The 15,145-nt window shown below is 44.8% G+C and overlaps 1 protein-coding gene across 1 annotated transcript in view; it reads right to left on the bottom strand.

The window, feature by feature from the left end:
• Cndp1 (carnosine dipeptidase 1) overlaps positions 1-15,145 on the bottom strand; it is a 35,045-nt gene that overhangs the window by 6,925 nt on the left and 12,975 nt on the right. The window contains exons 6-10 of the mRNA XM_021215038.2: positions 13,764-13,964; positions 10,622-10,706; positions 5,415-5,575; positions 2,374-2,538; positions 823-964 (exon numbers count right to left, since the gene is read on the bottom strand). Coding sequence (XP_021070697.1) covers positions 823-964; positions 2,374-2,538; positions 5,415-5,575; positions 10,622-10,706; positions 13,764-13,964 — 754 coding nt within the window. The remainder of the gene's footprint in view (positions 1-822; positions 965-2,373; positions 2,539-5,414; positions 5,576-10,621; positions 10,707-13,763; positions 13,965-15,145) is intronic.

A 15,145-nucleotide genomic window follows, 5' to 3' on the forward strand; every position in this document is an offset into this window, starting at 1 on the left:
CACACACACACACACACACACACACACACACCCCACATCAAGCAGTGCTCTTAGGAGACAACCACCTTTACATGGTTGGGTCTCATTTTGCTTCATACTGCCCAGAGGTCATTACAGCATGTTCCTGTCTATGACCAAGAAGAGATACTCACAGGGACCATCCTCCCACTGGACTACAGCTTCTCTATTTATAATCCCTATGATATTTTTTACGTGTTGGCCAACATGTCTATAAGTTTTCCTTCAGGAGAGTATTAAGTTTTCCTAATCTATCATTTTACCTAAAGGTTTTAATATGAATCCTGGCTTTACTGTGTAGTAGCTAAGTGCCTGTGATTGTTAATCGGCGTTGTTAGCTTGCTTGATTGGACTTAGAATCACCTAGAAGGCTGAGGCACAGCTCTGTGCCATCTGGGAGTGTCTCCAATGAGGCTAATTGGTAGGGAGAAGAGTCACCCTGAATGTGGAAGAGAGCAGCCCATGGGTTGGGGCAATGGACTGGACAAAATGGAGGACCAAATGGAGTAACCCCTGTGAAGTCCAGTAGCTCTCCAGGAGTCTTCCAGACCTTCTGCATCAAGTTAGTGCCCAGCCTCACAGAGCAAGCAGCTATCTCACAATGCAATGCAGCCACTGTTGCAATACGCAGACTGTCTCAGGAAAAGCAGACAGATAAACTCCCTTTTAACACATACTCATTCTATTGCTTCTATCCCACTAGGAAACTGTAATGAATGCACCACAGATAGAAGACAGTTGATATTTGAGTTTTAAAAGTGTCTTGTCCCCATGCAAATGGGTGAATCAAAATTTAAGTCCCACCTGTTTTGATGGCTCTCTGTGCTGCAAGGTACTGAGTATCATTGATGTTTGCAGTCCATGGGTGGAGTCCTAGTACCATAGAAACGGCCATCTTGTTGAAACTATTCCTTTTAGAGAAGACAGCTTCGAGATGCTGAGTCACCTAGAAGGTGACACAGTCGATAGTATTTGTTTATGCAGAGTGTATAGTGTTCTACCCAGCAACCAGTGGAAACCCTGACCTGATGAGTTCGAGCATTGTGAGCCTTAGTTATGCCTCTGGGTGAGTGACAGTGAACAGGACCTTCCAACACTTTGGGCTTTACCCAGACGGGGGAAGTGGGCTCTTCCAACGCTTTGGGCTTTACCCAGACGGGGGAAATGGGCTCTAATTACCCATCAGCCCATGTACCTCATCCATAGTGACAGCTCAGTGATTTTTGCTGCAAATTATGAAACACAGTGAAACACAGTTCCTTAGTTGCAATGTCTTTGATTTTCCGATCTAGTAGCACTCTAGTGCATATTTGGGGACCACTGCACATCCTGGGAAATTCCACAAAGTGGAAGCCATTCCAAGCTAAACAGTGAAGGAGGCATTTCAGCAATCTGCTCGACTCCTTTCCAGTGGCTGATGAGGAACTCCTCCCAGGAGGCTCCACCCTCCAGATGATTGTTTCCATCCATTCCTTCAGCTAGAATTCATCAGCCCCAAGGTGCTGGAGATGCAGCCACAAATGAGACAAGGAAGGGCCCGCCCTGGTAGAATGTATGAGATAAAACAGCAGCCGGGCGTGGTGGCGCACGCCTTTAATCCCAGCACTCGGGAGGCAGAGGCAGGCGGATTTCTGAGTTCGAGGCTAGCCTGGTCTACAAAGTGAGTTCCAGGACAGCCAGAGCTATACAGAGAAACCCTGTCTCCAAAAAAAAAACTAAAACAGCAGTGCTTCCAAAAGGAAGGAAAGCAGCAGGAGGGAAGGGCAGAGGGAAGGAGACTTTTAGAATGCAATTGGAGCTCCAGACCAAGACAGAGGACTGACAAGGCCGGAGACCAAGGAGGGCATTGAGGTATTTCCTGGGCTCCCTTATTCAAGAGTTTACACCCTGTTAAAACAACTGGAGGTAAATTAATAATGGGCTGGTAATGTAGATGTATCACTCCTTGCAGATAGCGCTTTCCTTACAACGGCTCTTTCAACACGCTGATGTCAAACATCATGAGTAAGAAATGCTTGGGCCTCAGAGTTTCTGGCTCCAGCCAAGCGTAGTCCTCTGCCCACTCCATCTATGTGTAAAACCAATCTTCCTTTTATAGCTACCGCTTAATTTTTAAAAATTTCCCATCACTGCACCTCCAAATGGCTAGTTCTCTGACCTCTGTAATTGCATGTGTAATTGAGGGAAGGGGTTTGCACCAAGTAAGACTAATGGGGGTCTCTTGACATTTGTTCCATTCTTTGTAGTGGAAAAAAAAAGAAGCTTCAGTGATAACCACAGAACTGCTTAGTTTGCCATAGTGTATGGGACCCAGAAATGGTACTGTTGGGCCTAATGACAACAGGCACTTCTTACCTGCTTCTCCACCACAGACAGAGTCATGGTAGGGACTAGGCGGATTGAAAATTTCCCTAGGACGCGGCCGGGAATGACTGTTTTAGTTCCAGGCTCATCAAACGCACCCTCAATGCCATGGATGGAGAGAGACGGATACCTCCACAGATGCATCAGGAGTTCCTCCTAAACCATGGGAAGAACGTGGACTAAAGCTCAGTTGAGGGCTGGGACTGCAGCCCAGTTGGGCAGAGCACCTGTCTAGCACACACAAATCTCAGTTTAGTTCCCCAGCACCATATCATCTGGGCCTGGTGGAAAATTACTTTACTCCCAGCATTCAAGGTCACCCTTGGCTCCTTAGCGAGTATGAGACCAGCTTCAGCTAGAAGAGATCATGCTTCAAGATCAAAAAGCAAGTCAACTGTGGTTGCACACACCTTTAATCCCAGCAAAGAAACAGGAAGATCTCTGTAAATTCAAGGCCAGTCTGGTCTACATAGCAAGTTTCAGGCCAACCAGGGAAATAAAATGAGTTTCAAAATACCTAGAAGATAGATAAAGAGAGATAAAGAGAGAGAGGGAGAGAAAAGTAGAGTACTTGCTTAGCACACACAGAGCCTAGGGCCATTCCCCTAGCACTACAAATAAACTAAATCTCAGCTGAATTAAATTGCTTGTATCTCTAACATCTATGTTGTGAGATCAACTCACAAGTTAATTAGCACCAAGTTAGCCACATCTGGCCTAATAATACAGGCAGAGCTTCTCTTCAGCACATGAGACTTCTTGTCTCCCTCTGCCTCCCGCTGCCTCAGGCTGTGCATGCTGCCGCCAGAAAGAACTTCTCCCTGTCAGGGGAGTTGGTTCAAAAATTGAATCCAGGGAGCTGGAGAGATGGCTCAGCAGTTAAGAGCACTGACTGCTCTTCCAGAGGTCCTGAGTTCAATTCCCAGCAACCACGTGGTAACTCACAACCATCAGAGATGAGATCTGATGCCCTCTTCTGGTGTTTCTGATGACAGCTACAATGTACTCATTTAAATAAATAAATAAATAAATAAATAAACAAACCTTTAAAAAAAATTGAATCCAGGGTCAATGAGATGACTCAGTGGGTACAAGCACTTACCAGAGAGCCTGACAATCTGAATTTGGTCCCTAGAATCTAAGTAAAACAGTGTGGAAGCATGCATCTGTAATCCTTTCTTCCATAAGAATAGAGGCAGAGATAGAGCGCATAGGTGCGCAGAGTGGGAAAGCCAACAAGAAGATCCTTCCTTGGCAAGGTGGAAGGGGAGAACCAACTCCTGAATGTTATCCTCTGGCTCCATATGTGTCATACAAACACACCATACAATAATGATGATAACAACAACAACAATAATAATAATAATAATAATAATAATGGAAAATAGTTTTAAAAGAAACTGGATCCAATTATAAATTTCTAACCAGTGCTATGCACTAATAATGAATGTACTAAATTTTATCCCTCAGAGCTCTTTAAATAAATCTTCAAAGTTTGAGCCAATTTCATTCTTGTGTAGTTTCACAAATTTAGTCTGTGGGAAGAAATACACTCTCATAGAAAACACTAGCACTTACAGTCTTCATGGATTTGCCCTCTCTGGGCAGTTCCTAGGGAATCAACCACAGCTACCAACATCTGAGCAGGAAACTATGTTTCTAAGATTTAATTTTACGTGTGTGTGTGTGTGTGTGTGTGTGTGTGTGTGTATGGGTGTGTGTGTATATGTGAGTGTGTGTGTATGTGAGTGTATGAGTGTATGTGTATGTGTATATGTGAGTGTGTGCGTGTGTGTGTATGTGTGTGTGTATATGTGAGTGTGTGTGTGTATGTGAGTATATATATGAGTGTGTGTGTATGTGTGTGTGTGTATGTGTATGTGTGTGAATTGTATGAGTGTGTGTATGTGTGTATGGGTGTGTGTGCAGGTGTAGTGAGTTCTGTGCATATAAATGTAGTACAGAGCCTAAAGAGGCAAAAACAGGATGTCAGATCCTCTAGAACTAGTTACAGGTAGCTGTGAGCCAACCAACATTAGGACTGCAAACTGAACTCAGGTTCTCTGCAAGATCAATACATGCTCTTGGGCTGGAGAGATGGCTCAGCAGTTAAGAGCACTGACTGCTCTTTCTAGAGGTCCTGAGTTCAATTCCTAGCAACCACATGATGGTTCACAAACATCTATAATGGGATCCGATTCCCTCTTCTGGTGTATCTGAAGACAGCTACACTGTACTCATATACATAAAATAAATAAATAAATCTTAGGGAAAAAAAAAAGAGCGCTGACTTCTCTTCCAGAGCTCCTGAGTTCCAATCCCAGCAACCACATGGTGGCTCACAACTATCTGTAATGGAATTCGATGCCCTCTTCTGGTGTGTCTGAAGACAGCGACAGTATACCCACGTACGTGAAAGAAATAAATAAATTCTAAAAAGAAAAAGAAAAAAAAAACCATGCTCTTAACCATTAAGTCATCTCTTCAGTCCTCGACAGGCAAAATATTCCTTGAGAGAGGGGGAAAAAAGGAGAAAACAAATGAACAGGAACTTTGAATTCTTTAGGGATTTCTGCTCTGAGCTCTAAGCCCCTTTACAGCCCTGGGAAGGGAATGTTGTGGCTTGCCCGTCAGCCCTGAAGGGTCTTGGTAACGCCTGAGAAGGTGAGCGATTACAAGTGTTGGAGCTGATGTTTCAGACAGTGACTCCTAATTTTTGAACATTCAGAAAGTTCAGCTCCCTGACAGAAAGTGGAATGGGATTTAAATTAATAAACTGCTGTGGAGAGACAGTGCTGCCGAATGAGTCATTATTCATGGTTAGATGCAGAAGCCTGTACCAACTGCTCCCTAGGACAACGGATCCAGACCAGAGGAAAGTGGCCGTGAATGTCAAAACCAGTCTGCAACTTAACCTTTGCCTGGGAACAAAGATGCACAGACCCACACTGTGTGGTGCTGATGAGACACTCTGAAAACATGATTTGGGAGCAACATCCTCGTTTAGATCATGTGTGTAGTTAGGGTTATACCTTGGTATCGAACAGAAATTTCTCAACTTGGTTGCTCTTCTGGTATTCTTCTAGGTCCAGATCAATGTTTTCATACATTTTCTTTTCCTCCTCTGTAATAGGAGCCATTTGATCATAGATTCCAGGAATTAGGATGCGGCCTGATGGATCCACCAGGCTACCTACAGAAGAGATTCAGAGATTACAGATGCACCAATGCTGTGGTCCCAGAGCCAGGCCAGATAAGACCCCACCTCTGGTGGCAAAAGTACCCCCATGACAGCTTCTGTCCCCTGACCAGAACCAGTGGCAACAATTCCATTTAACCAAGAGGTTGTAGTACTAAGGAGGGCGTGGTTACAAGGCAGGCTCGGCCCGAGTCAGACTGCTCCAATGGCTACCTCGCCAAGGGCAGAGCTGAGTCATGGGTCTGCACCTTTAATATCACAAGTAAGCCTTATGTTTGCATTTTATCTTATCCCAAGTTAAGAAATGATAGTTACAAATTATTAAGGATATGTACATGCATACATTTTATACATGCATTCATCCAAACTCGTACAAGAAACTGAAACTTCCCCAAATCTTTTCCCAGCTTTCCCATACACACACACACACACACACACACACACACACACACACACACCACACTCAAAGAAAATATATACCATAAAAAGATTACAACCAGGAAGGACAGCAGTTTCCTGGGAAATGGTCCCCAGGAAGCCAAACTTGAAATGCAAGTGTGTCAGAGCAGCAGAATGGATGGGAAAGTATCAGTGTTCTGCATTTGTCAGCTCCTCTTTGTCCCTCTCCTGTCCAGAGCTTCCCCAAGACTTTTATGTCTTGTATGGCTGTGCTACAAGATAGTATTGAATACTATTGTGCTCCCAGACCTGGGTTACACCATCCCTTCATTAGCCCAGTGAAGGGTACTGTGTGCTAAGTGATATGCTGTGGGTCATGAAAAAGAACACTAAGCTTCAAAGAGAAGGTCTGCGCCAAGTCAGCTGGAAGACACAGGGCATTGTCAGCTTCCTTGTTGTAACACAAGAAGGAAGGACCGAGATTCCTAAATTCAATCAAAAATCCCAGGGTGGACCACAGGCCCACGGCATACATTCCAGAATTCCAGACTTAGAGTAGCCACTAGCTGGGGATGAAGTTATTTCCTCCTTTACTTCTCCTCCTCCTCCTCCTCCCCCTCCTCCTCCTCCTCCTCCTTCCCCTTCCCCCCCTCTTGGTTTGACCTTCCTCCCCACTGCTACCTTCTTGAGACTCAGAACACTGATCCCTTACACTTTCTCTTCCTTCTGGGTGTTGCAATCGGTCGTAAATGCTGGGTGTCTATGGAGAGGAACTTGGGGTGACTAGTGTTTTAGCATTTAATAAACCAAATTCTGTTACCAAAACCTTATCTTCTGTAGGAAAAGGTGATGTTTTAAAAGATAGGGTAGTTTGAGTAGGATGGCTATTCAAACCACCACACAGGGCATCTCCAATGCAAGCTGACTAGTAAAAATGCTGAGTTAAAGAGCTCTGGGCAATAGAGACTGACAACAGATGTCAGTTTTTGGAATCCATATACATGTTCACACACATACACACACACCCCTCACACAGATAGGAATATACATATGCTAAATATATTAGGTAGGTAGGTAGGTAGGTAGGTAGGTAGGTGGATAGATAGATAGGTAGATAGATAGATAGATAGATAGATAGATAGATAGATAGATAGATAGATAGATAGATAGATAGATAGATATAGGGGTGGATGGATAGATGGATAAATGGATAGGCAGACAGAGGGATGGATAGATGGATGAATGGATAGAGGGATGGACAGACAGACAGATAGGCAAATGTTGAAGGATTAAGCCTGGCTAGTACCAATTTGTAATGTATTTTTACCAAAAACATAAAACCATACCAAACAAAACCAAACAAAGGCAGTAGAAAGAAGAAAAACCATTTTGGGTCAATGTCTTTCCACTGTCCTCATGGTCTTTAAAAATTGCAGAGTAGAAAAACTGAAAAGGAGAAGCCACTGGTTGCTGGAGATTTATCTGTGAGCATAATATTCCATTTTTCCTGCTCTCTGCCTACCCAACCTATGACTGTTTGAGATAGGGGACTTACTTGATTCTATATTGTTCCCCAGCTGGGGTTAGCATAGGCTTTACCCACTTGGTGTTCAGTGAGCATTTGTTACTGTTGGTTATCATGATGGTCGCCAGCATCCTCAGCCCCATGATGAATGGCAGAGACTTGCATAAAGCCAGGATGGCTCTGGATTCTCAGCCTCTGGTGAATACGTGTTTATTACTGGTCAGTCATTGGGGAAGGACATAAGACAACCAGCTCCGGGCTGGAGAGATGGCTCAGTGGTTAAGAACACTGACTGCTTTTCCAGAGGTCCTGAGTTCAAATCCCAGCAACCACATGGTGGCTCACAACCATCTGTAATGAGATCTGATGCTCTCTTCTGGGGTTTCTGAAGACAGCTACAGTGTACTTACATATAATAAATAAACAAATCTTTAAAAAAAGAAGAAAAAAAAAAAAGACAACCAGCTCCCCCAAGATGTTGTGGCCTGATGTAACCCTAAGCCAGTTCGCTGAACTTAGTGTCCTGCTGAGGTTTCTCCACTACAGCACAACACAGCACAGCATGGCAAGGCACGGCACGGCACGGCATGCCAGCAAGCAAAATTCCCGTTAGTTTAACTGGCATTAGCAATAGACCTTGTAGTCCTGTGACTCTGTACAAAGTCCTCCGGAAGCATATGGAGTGCAAATCCAGAAGGTAAGTTATCGTGGACTGTTTGAGTTGTACCAACAGCAGACAGAAGTATAACCTTTGGTTTTATTCCACTTATGAACTGCTCCTTAGCAAAGCAACACATACTTATGAAGTTAAGTGTAACTCCGTGCCTGGCTTAAAGCCACAAGTCTAACATTTTAACGAGATGCTAGACTTTCCCTCAGTCTTCATGTCCGAGGGAAAGCTTGAGATACATTGCTTGAGATTTATCAGTGTGGAGAATAGTGGTTTACTCCCAGCATCTTGGGCCTAAGACAGGAGGATTGTTATGAATTTTAGGCCAGCCTGGGCTACAGTATAACACTATAAAAATAAATAAAAATTTGATAATGATAAAAGGAAGGAGGAATTAATCTGGCAAAAAGATCAATTATCATTGCTCCAAAATATTAAGTTGCATATTGTCTGAATTCTTTAAAGATAAAAAGATTATTGTATTCTTGCTGGAGATGTCAAGCATGAGATACTGCCTACGTATATTAATGTCTTAGAAAAAATTTAAAAATACATAGATAATAGGTATGTAGCTGGCTAAGTAATGGATAGATATATAGAGACAGACATAGATTATAGATAGATAGATAGATAGATAGATGATACATAGATAGGTAATTAAAATGTAGGTTGATTTCACTGTTTAATTTTAATTTGGGATCACGATGGAGGAAATGCTATAAATAAAGATACTGATGAGGAACTTAGACCCTCTGGCAGTTGGCCATGCAGGCTGCTTATACTCTGCCTGGCACTTAGTAGGCCAGCGAGGTTGACATGTAGGATTTGGACAATTTATCTGTCCCAAAGGAAAAAGTTTGCATAGAGAACACAATCCCAGATGTGGCAAACTGAGGTATTGTGCAACCTGTGAACCTTAAAAACAAATCCACCAAGTGTGGCTACACCCCTGTGAGGGTCCCCCATGAGGACTGTGGGAGAGGCTCCTGCAAGGACCCTCAAGTTTAAGTGTCCTTAGCTTCCTGGGGACTCTGCTTAGGCAGCTTTGGTGCTGACAAGAGCTACCAGATAGGTCAAGCCTGGGAAAGTTGGATCTCTGAGAACACTCTGTTTGCACAGGCTAGTCAGCCTGGAGAAGGTCAGGAGCAGAGGTTTGGTGAACCGCCGTCAGCAAACACATTGGCATCTCTGTGCCAATCGACCTTGGAAAGTGATGCCAAGAAGCATCCAGATATTTGGCACTATCATCTCTGGAGTCCTTGGTAAGATAAGAGCTGTTTTTCCTGGCCAGAGCAGACCATTAACCATCTCTTGATACTCCATGCACATCCTACTATATCCTCAAAATAACTTACGTGCTGGCTAGTTTTATGTTAACTTGACACAGCTATGGTCATCTGAGAGGAGGGATTCTCAATTAAGAAAATGCCTAAATAAGTTGAGCTATGGGCAAGCCTGTGGGGCATCTTCTTAATTGGTGATTGATGTGGGAGGAGCCATTCCATAGTGGGTGGGGCCACCCCTGGTCTGATGGTCCTAGCTGCTATAAGCAAACAGGCTAAGCAAGCCACGAAGAGCAAGCCAGTAAGCAACACCCTTCCATGGCCTCTGCACCAGCTCCTACTTCCAGTTTCCTGCCCTATTTGCATTTCTGTCCTGACTTCCTTCAATGATGAACAATGATGTGGAAGCATAAATCATATAAACCTTTTCCTTCCCTAAGTTTCCTTCTATTGGTCATGGTGTTAAAGACAGCAATAGTAACCCTCAGAAAACTTATAGGTGAACATATAATGATGCCTACTTGCAACTGGGAAAACTCAAAACTAAATAATTGAGGTAACTTGCTGAATTTCATGCAGCTGACCTGTGGCAGTGCATGGCCACAGCTAGTTACTCCCACCAAGAGCCTACCTGATCCCTGGGTTCTGAGGCCTGGGCTGTCATGGGTTCCACTTACGGCACAGAGGCTGCTGTGATAGGGCCTCACTCACAACATCACTTAACTCTGTTCTGAGTTGTTGTCATTTATCTGCAGTCAGAAAGTCCTCTTTGCCTATGAAGAAGGCATCTGTACTTCAGCTGGCTTGGGGGTGTCATTCCTGTCCTCTTGCTCTAGTAGAACTGGCATCTATAACTTCTTCAGGTCTCTCCATCCCCTTATATTTGTGCATGGCCAGATATATCAGAATACCCAATAAAAGAAGGGTTGGGGCTACAGAGATGGACCGGGCAGTAAGTAAATAGAAAATAAGTAAGAGCAGAAGTATCCATTCATGAAAAGAAATAAGGCACAGTATGGGCTTCATAACAAGCCTAGAGAGCACAAGGGAGGGAAGAAAAGGTTAAGCATATAGCTTTTCTATTACTATACACTTTTCCAGAGATGATCCAGAAACCAAGGAGAACAAACAGAATTCTCTTTTGTGCAGAACACGTTAAATACCTAGAAGAGCAACCAAGTCGGCCATTGGTTCGTTGAGGATGCCACCAAAGGTTCCCGAGTGGAAGTCTTGATCTCTACACTTCACCTGTAAAGTAGATCAAAGAGAATAAATTTACCCATGCCGTGGTTCCTTTGCACATGGTGGAAGGTATGCCTAATGCTGTCCTTCAGGTGAGTGACCTCCAGACCTGACCCCACATCCTATGTTTCCCAGTCACACAGACTTGAGACCCTTCATTCCCCAACTAGTCCACCAGCACAGTTCTATCTAAGATGACCAGACCATCCTTGGCTGAAATACTGCTGTTCATATCGCTGGATGGCTCTTGGCTTTGTCTCATGCTCTTTAGGTCACATCTTAGGAGGAGAATGCTTCCTCCTTGGTTTCTGGGAAGTCTTTGTCTGTTTGCTCGCAGTGGTTTCTTTCTCTTCATTTGTACTCAATTCTTTGATCTCTCTCTCTCTCTCTCTCTCTCTCTCTCTCTCTCTCTCTCTCTCTCCCCACTCTCCCCCTGCCATGTGTGTGTGTGTGTGTGTGTGTGTGTGTGTGTATGTGTGTGTGTTGGATATGGTGAATGTATGGGTGTGTATGTACCTATGTGCAAGGCTATACACTGTGTACAGAGAATTGTGTCAGAGAAGAATGTCGTCAGGTGTCTCCCTTCATGCTCCCCACTTCATTCTCTGGAGGGAGGATCTGTCACTGAACCTGAAGTTCACTGATTTGCCTATGGCAGCTGGCCAATCCCCCAGTGCTAGGGTTATAGACACCCATGGTCATATCCAGCTTTACACAGGCAATGGCTAATTCAGACCTTAATGCGGGCACAGCAAGCGCTCTTACCCAGAGTCATTTCCCTAGTTTTCCTCTCATAATTCTTTTCTGCCTATCTCCCCTACAGCTTCCTTCCATGACTGATTTTTATCTCAGAAGCTTAGAGTAGCTCACACAGTGTCATTTACCACCTCCTACCTCTCAGTTGTCATCCTCGGAGCTCTGAACCTTTTGTCTAAACCCAGACCTAAAACTGCGGTTGCTCAGAATGAATGTGCTTCCAGTTTCTGAAGACCTGGAGTGGACTCAGCGTCCACAGTTACTTCATTCCAGCGTGTCCCCATGGGTTACCACGTAAGCCTTAAGTATGTCTCTGGTCCCTTTCCTCCTGCCATTCCTGCCCAGCACTCTTTCCCTGCTCTTACACACCCTTTGTGGAAGGCAAGCCTCCCGTTTGGTCACAGTGTTTGGTCACTTCCGAGTCCACTTTTTGTAGGCACTTGGACTAACTAAATTGTGCTGGGTTGACAGTCTCACACCTGAAATCCTGAGCTACCTGTCCTGCTACTTCTCTGACCATTCTTGGTCCTCATTAGGATGCCCCGTCCTTTGGTTTTGTTTTCCTCCATTTGTGCCCATGACCTCCAGCATTCTGTGGTCTCCGTTGGGATACATTTTCCCTACTCTCTACACCACATCTGACAGTCTCACGGAGCTCTCTGCCTTGGACACAGAGCACAGGTACTAGAGCACAGGCATCCATCTACACGGACACACAACACCACACCCTTAACAATGCATGGCATCATGCGTGTGCTCTAGTTGGGTCTCCTATTCACAGTTATGCCCATAGCCATCATTTTGCTCTGTGTAAATCTTCTTCCTGCCCAGCAGGGGGCATCCGACAGCAAAACAAAATGCTCCACCATCTTCACTCTCTGTCTACCTGACTCTTCTCAAGAGAGGCAAATTCCTTCCCTTGGCACAAGATTTGATCTCTCACCACCTCCTCAGTGCCTCTCTTCGTCCTTTCCCCTGCCTCGGGACGGTTTTCTGGCATCTGATCTGTGCTCCTTCCAGCCGTGACCCCGTTGCTTCTTCTCACATTAGCTTTGCTGACCAACACTTCTAGCAGGCATCTCAGCTTCTGCTTCCTGTTTTCCCAGCATTCCCACGTCATCCTGAGTTCTCAGTCCCTGGGTCTCTTCACAGTGAACTCCTGTAAGCTGAGGCTGACTTCCGCAGTCATATACCCTGGGATTCACATCAGTGCATTTAACGAAGAGAACACGCTCTCTTCTTTCTCCCCTCTCCTCTTCTTCTGCCTCCTCCATCTTCCCCTCTTTCTTCTCTGTCCCTCTTTCACTCTCTCATGAACTACTGGGATAGAACCAGAGGTCTCATGCACACTAGGCAACCAAGCGTGTCTCCATGAACTGTATCCCCAAGCCTTGCCTTTTCAATTGTAAAAATGCAAAGTGTCATTTCAAAAAATAAAAAAAAAAATCATAAAGATGCAAACCCTTTTTGATTTTTGCTTTTTTTGTTTTTTGTTTTTGTTTTTGTTTTTTCAATACAGGGTCTCACCATGCATTCCTGGGTGTCCTGGAACTCCCTTTGTAGACCAGGCTGGCCTTGACCCCACAGAGATCTGTCCGCCTGTCTCTCCTCTCCTGAGTGCTGGGATAAAGGTGTGTGCCTCCACACTTAGCCAGTTCATACGTCTCAACTGTCATTTAACTCTCATAAGTGCCTACGTTTGGATATTTCCATCGTGTCCACTAAAGTCTGTTATGTGAGAAAACTAAAGTGGCTAACTAATGATCCACCCAGGAGGGGCTTTATACTATAAACTGTATGCTCTGTCACAGGTTGCCTGTGTTGGTTGTTTAAGGGAATTGTACCAACTTTTGAGATAGGAAACTAAAGCTTGGATGCAAAGGCATCTACGCAAGGCTGTGTGTCACAGAATGACGCCTTGGATGCCATCAGCCTTCTATTGCCTCTTGACCGTAGCACTATGGTCCCCTGCCACCAAGGCCTGCAGGCACACAACAGGGAATGTTACAACAGGCTAGCCTCGCTTCTGACTAGGTAGTCATCTCGGTAGGTATTACTCCTGCCTTCAGATCCTGTATGCACAGTTCTGAGAGAAACCTCTAGGACCCTAGAGCAAATATACTCAAGCATACTCACTCTAAGATTTCAGGAGTTTGTGAACCACACCCACAAGCCCCAAGACTTCTGTGACCTCCCAGGCCTTGAGCCCCAAGTGAGAACATCCTGACTTTTTCTTCAAGGTCTTCCGTAATTCCCCTATATTGTCCAGAGCTCCAGTCTCCCTCTACAGGCAGAGCCTGCCAGTACCTCCACCGTGAAGTAGCAGTTCCCCCGGGTTCCATAAGTGAGTGCAGGTTTCCTCTGGCTGAGCCACAGGTTGTCTGAAATCACAATGTAGTCCACACTGGAGAAGAAGTGGTCCTTTTCTCTTTTGACGAGTTCCTCCAGGGCGACAGACCCAGCTTCTTCCATTCCTTCCAGGATGAACTTGATGTTCACAGGAAGATCCTGAATTAACAACAGAAGAGACTGTACCATATGCTCAAGCAAGGTTTATGGATAAGCTTGTATTTGATACAGACACATGAAGTAATCATCCATACTCAATGTGTGGATTGCTTACCCTCCCAGCAGCTCTGTTTACAGCAGCAGAGGAGAAGCAAAGTAAAGCTGGCAGGTAGATTCCACGTGGAGCTTAGGTTTAATGTGCTAGGACAGAATTTGGAGCAGAGACCCTAAAGACAGCTGCACCCATTCTGCAAAGCTTGACTGTGATTCAAGAAGTCGGGGTGGCAGGATGGAATAGGACGGGACAGCACAAAGGCATCCTTTACCATAAGAGAAAGGAACTGTGTGTGTGTGTGTGTGTGTGTGTGTGTGTATGTGATATGTGTGTATACAGGTGTGTCAGGTGTGTGCACATGTGTGTACATGCATGTGGAGGCCAGAGGTCTATGTCTAGTGTGCTCTTCAGTTATTCTCCACCTTAATTTCTAAGACAAGTTTTCTCACTGAGTCCAGAGCTCACTGGCTTGGCTATACTGGTCGGCCAGAGTGCTGGGAGATCTTCCTGGTCCCCAAGCACTGGAGCTAAAGGCACGGACACCTGGCCTTTTACGTGGGTCTTTGGATTTGAACTTGAGACTTCATGCTTGCATGACAAGTACTTTACCACCTGCACAATCTCTCCAGTTCACCTAAGGAGTGCTTTTGAAGAAAGGTTCGATTACAAATTGCTCCTTGGTTCCCATAATTCAGAGCATGGTGAAGGAGAATTCTTTCCTTTGAAAGATGGCTAGGCCTCAGGATAAGTTTTCTTTCAAGAATATCACTTTTCAAATGTGTTCAATCTGCTTTGGAGTTAGTCAAAGTCTTTGATCTTTCAGCAAAATGGATCTTACGGTTTTTCTATCCCAGACATGGGATGCCGCCTTTAAAGTTTTGATCCCTTTGTCTGACTAACTTGTGTATCTTTGAGAGCCAAGGGGAGAGATGAGGGGTTTTCTCCCACATCATAGAGACGCTTCAGAGAACTCTCACAATCACATGCTGAGACAGGACATGGTACTAGGGACTGTGTCAGGCTCCTCGTGTGCTGACACATAGGTGGTGTGTGTGTGTGTGTGTGTGTGTGTGTGTGTGTGTGTGTGTGTGTGTGTGTGATGGTTGGAGGGCATGCACAAGCCCCA

Source organism: Mus pahari, chromosome 15 (assembly GCF_900095145.1).
Source record: "Mus pahari chromosome 15, PAHARI_EIJ_v1.1, whole genome shotgun sequence".
Lineage (NCBI taxonomy): Eukaryota > Metazoa > Chordata > Mammalia > Rodentia > Muridae > Mus > Mus pahari.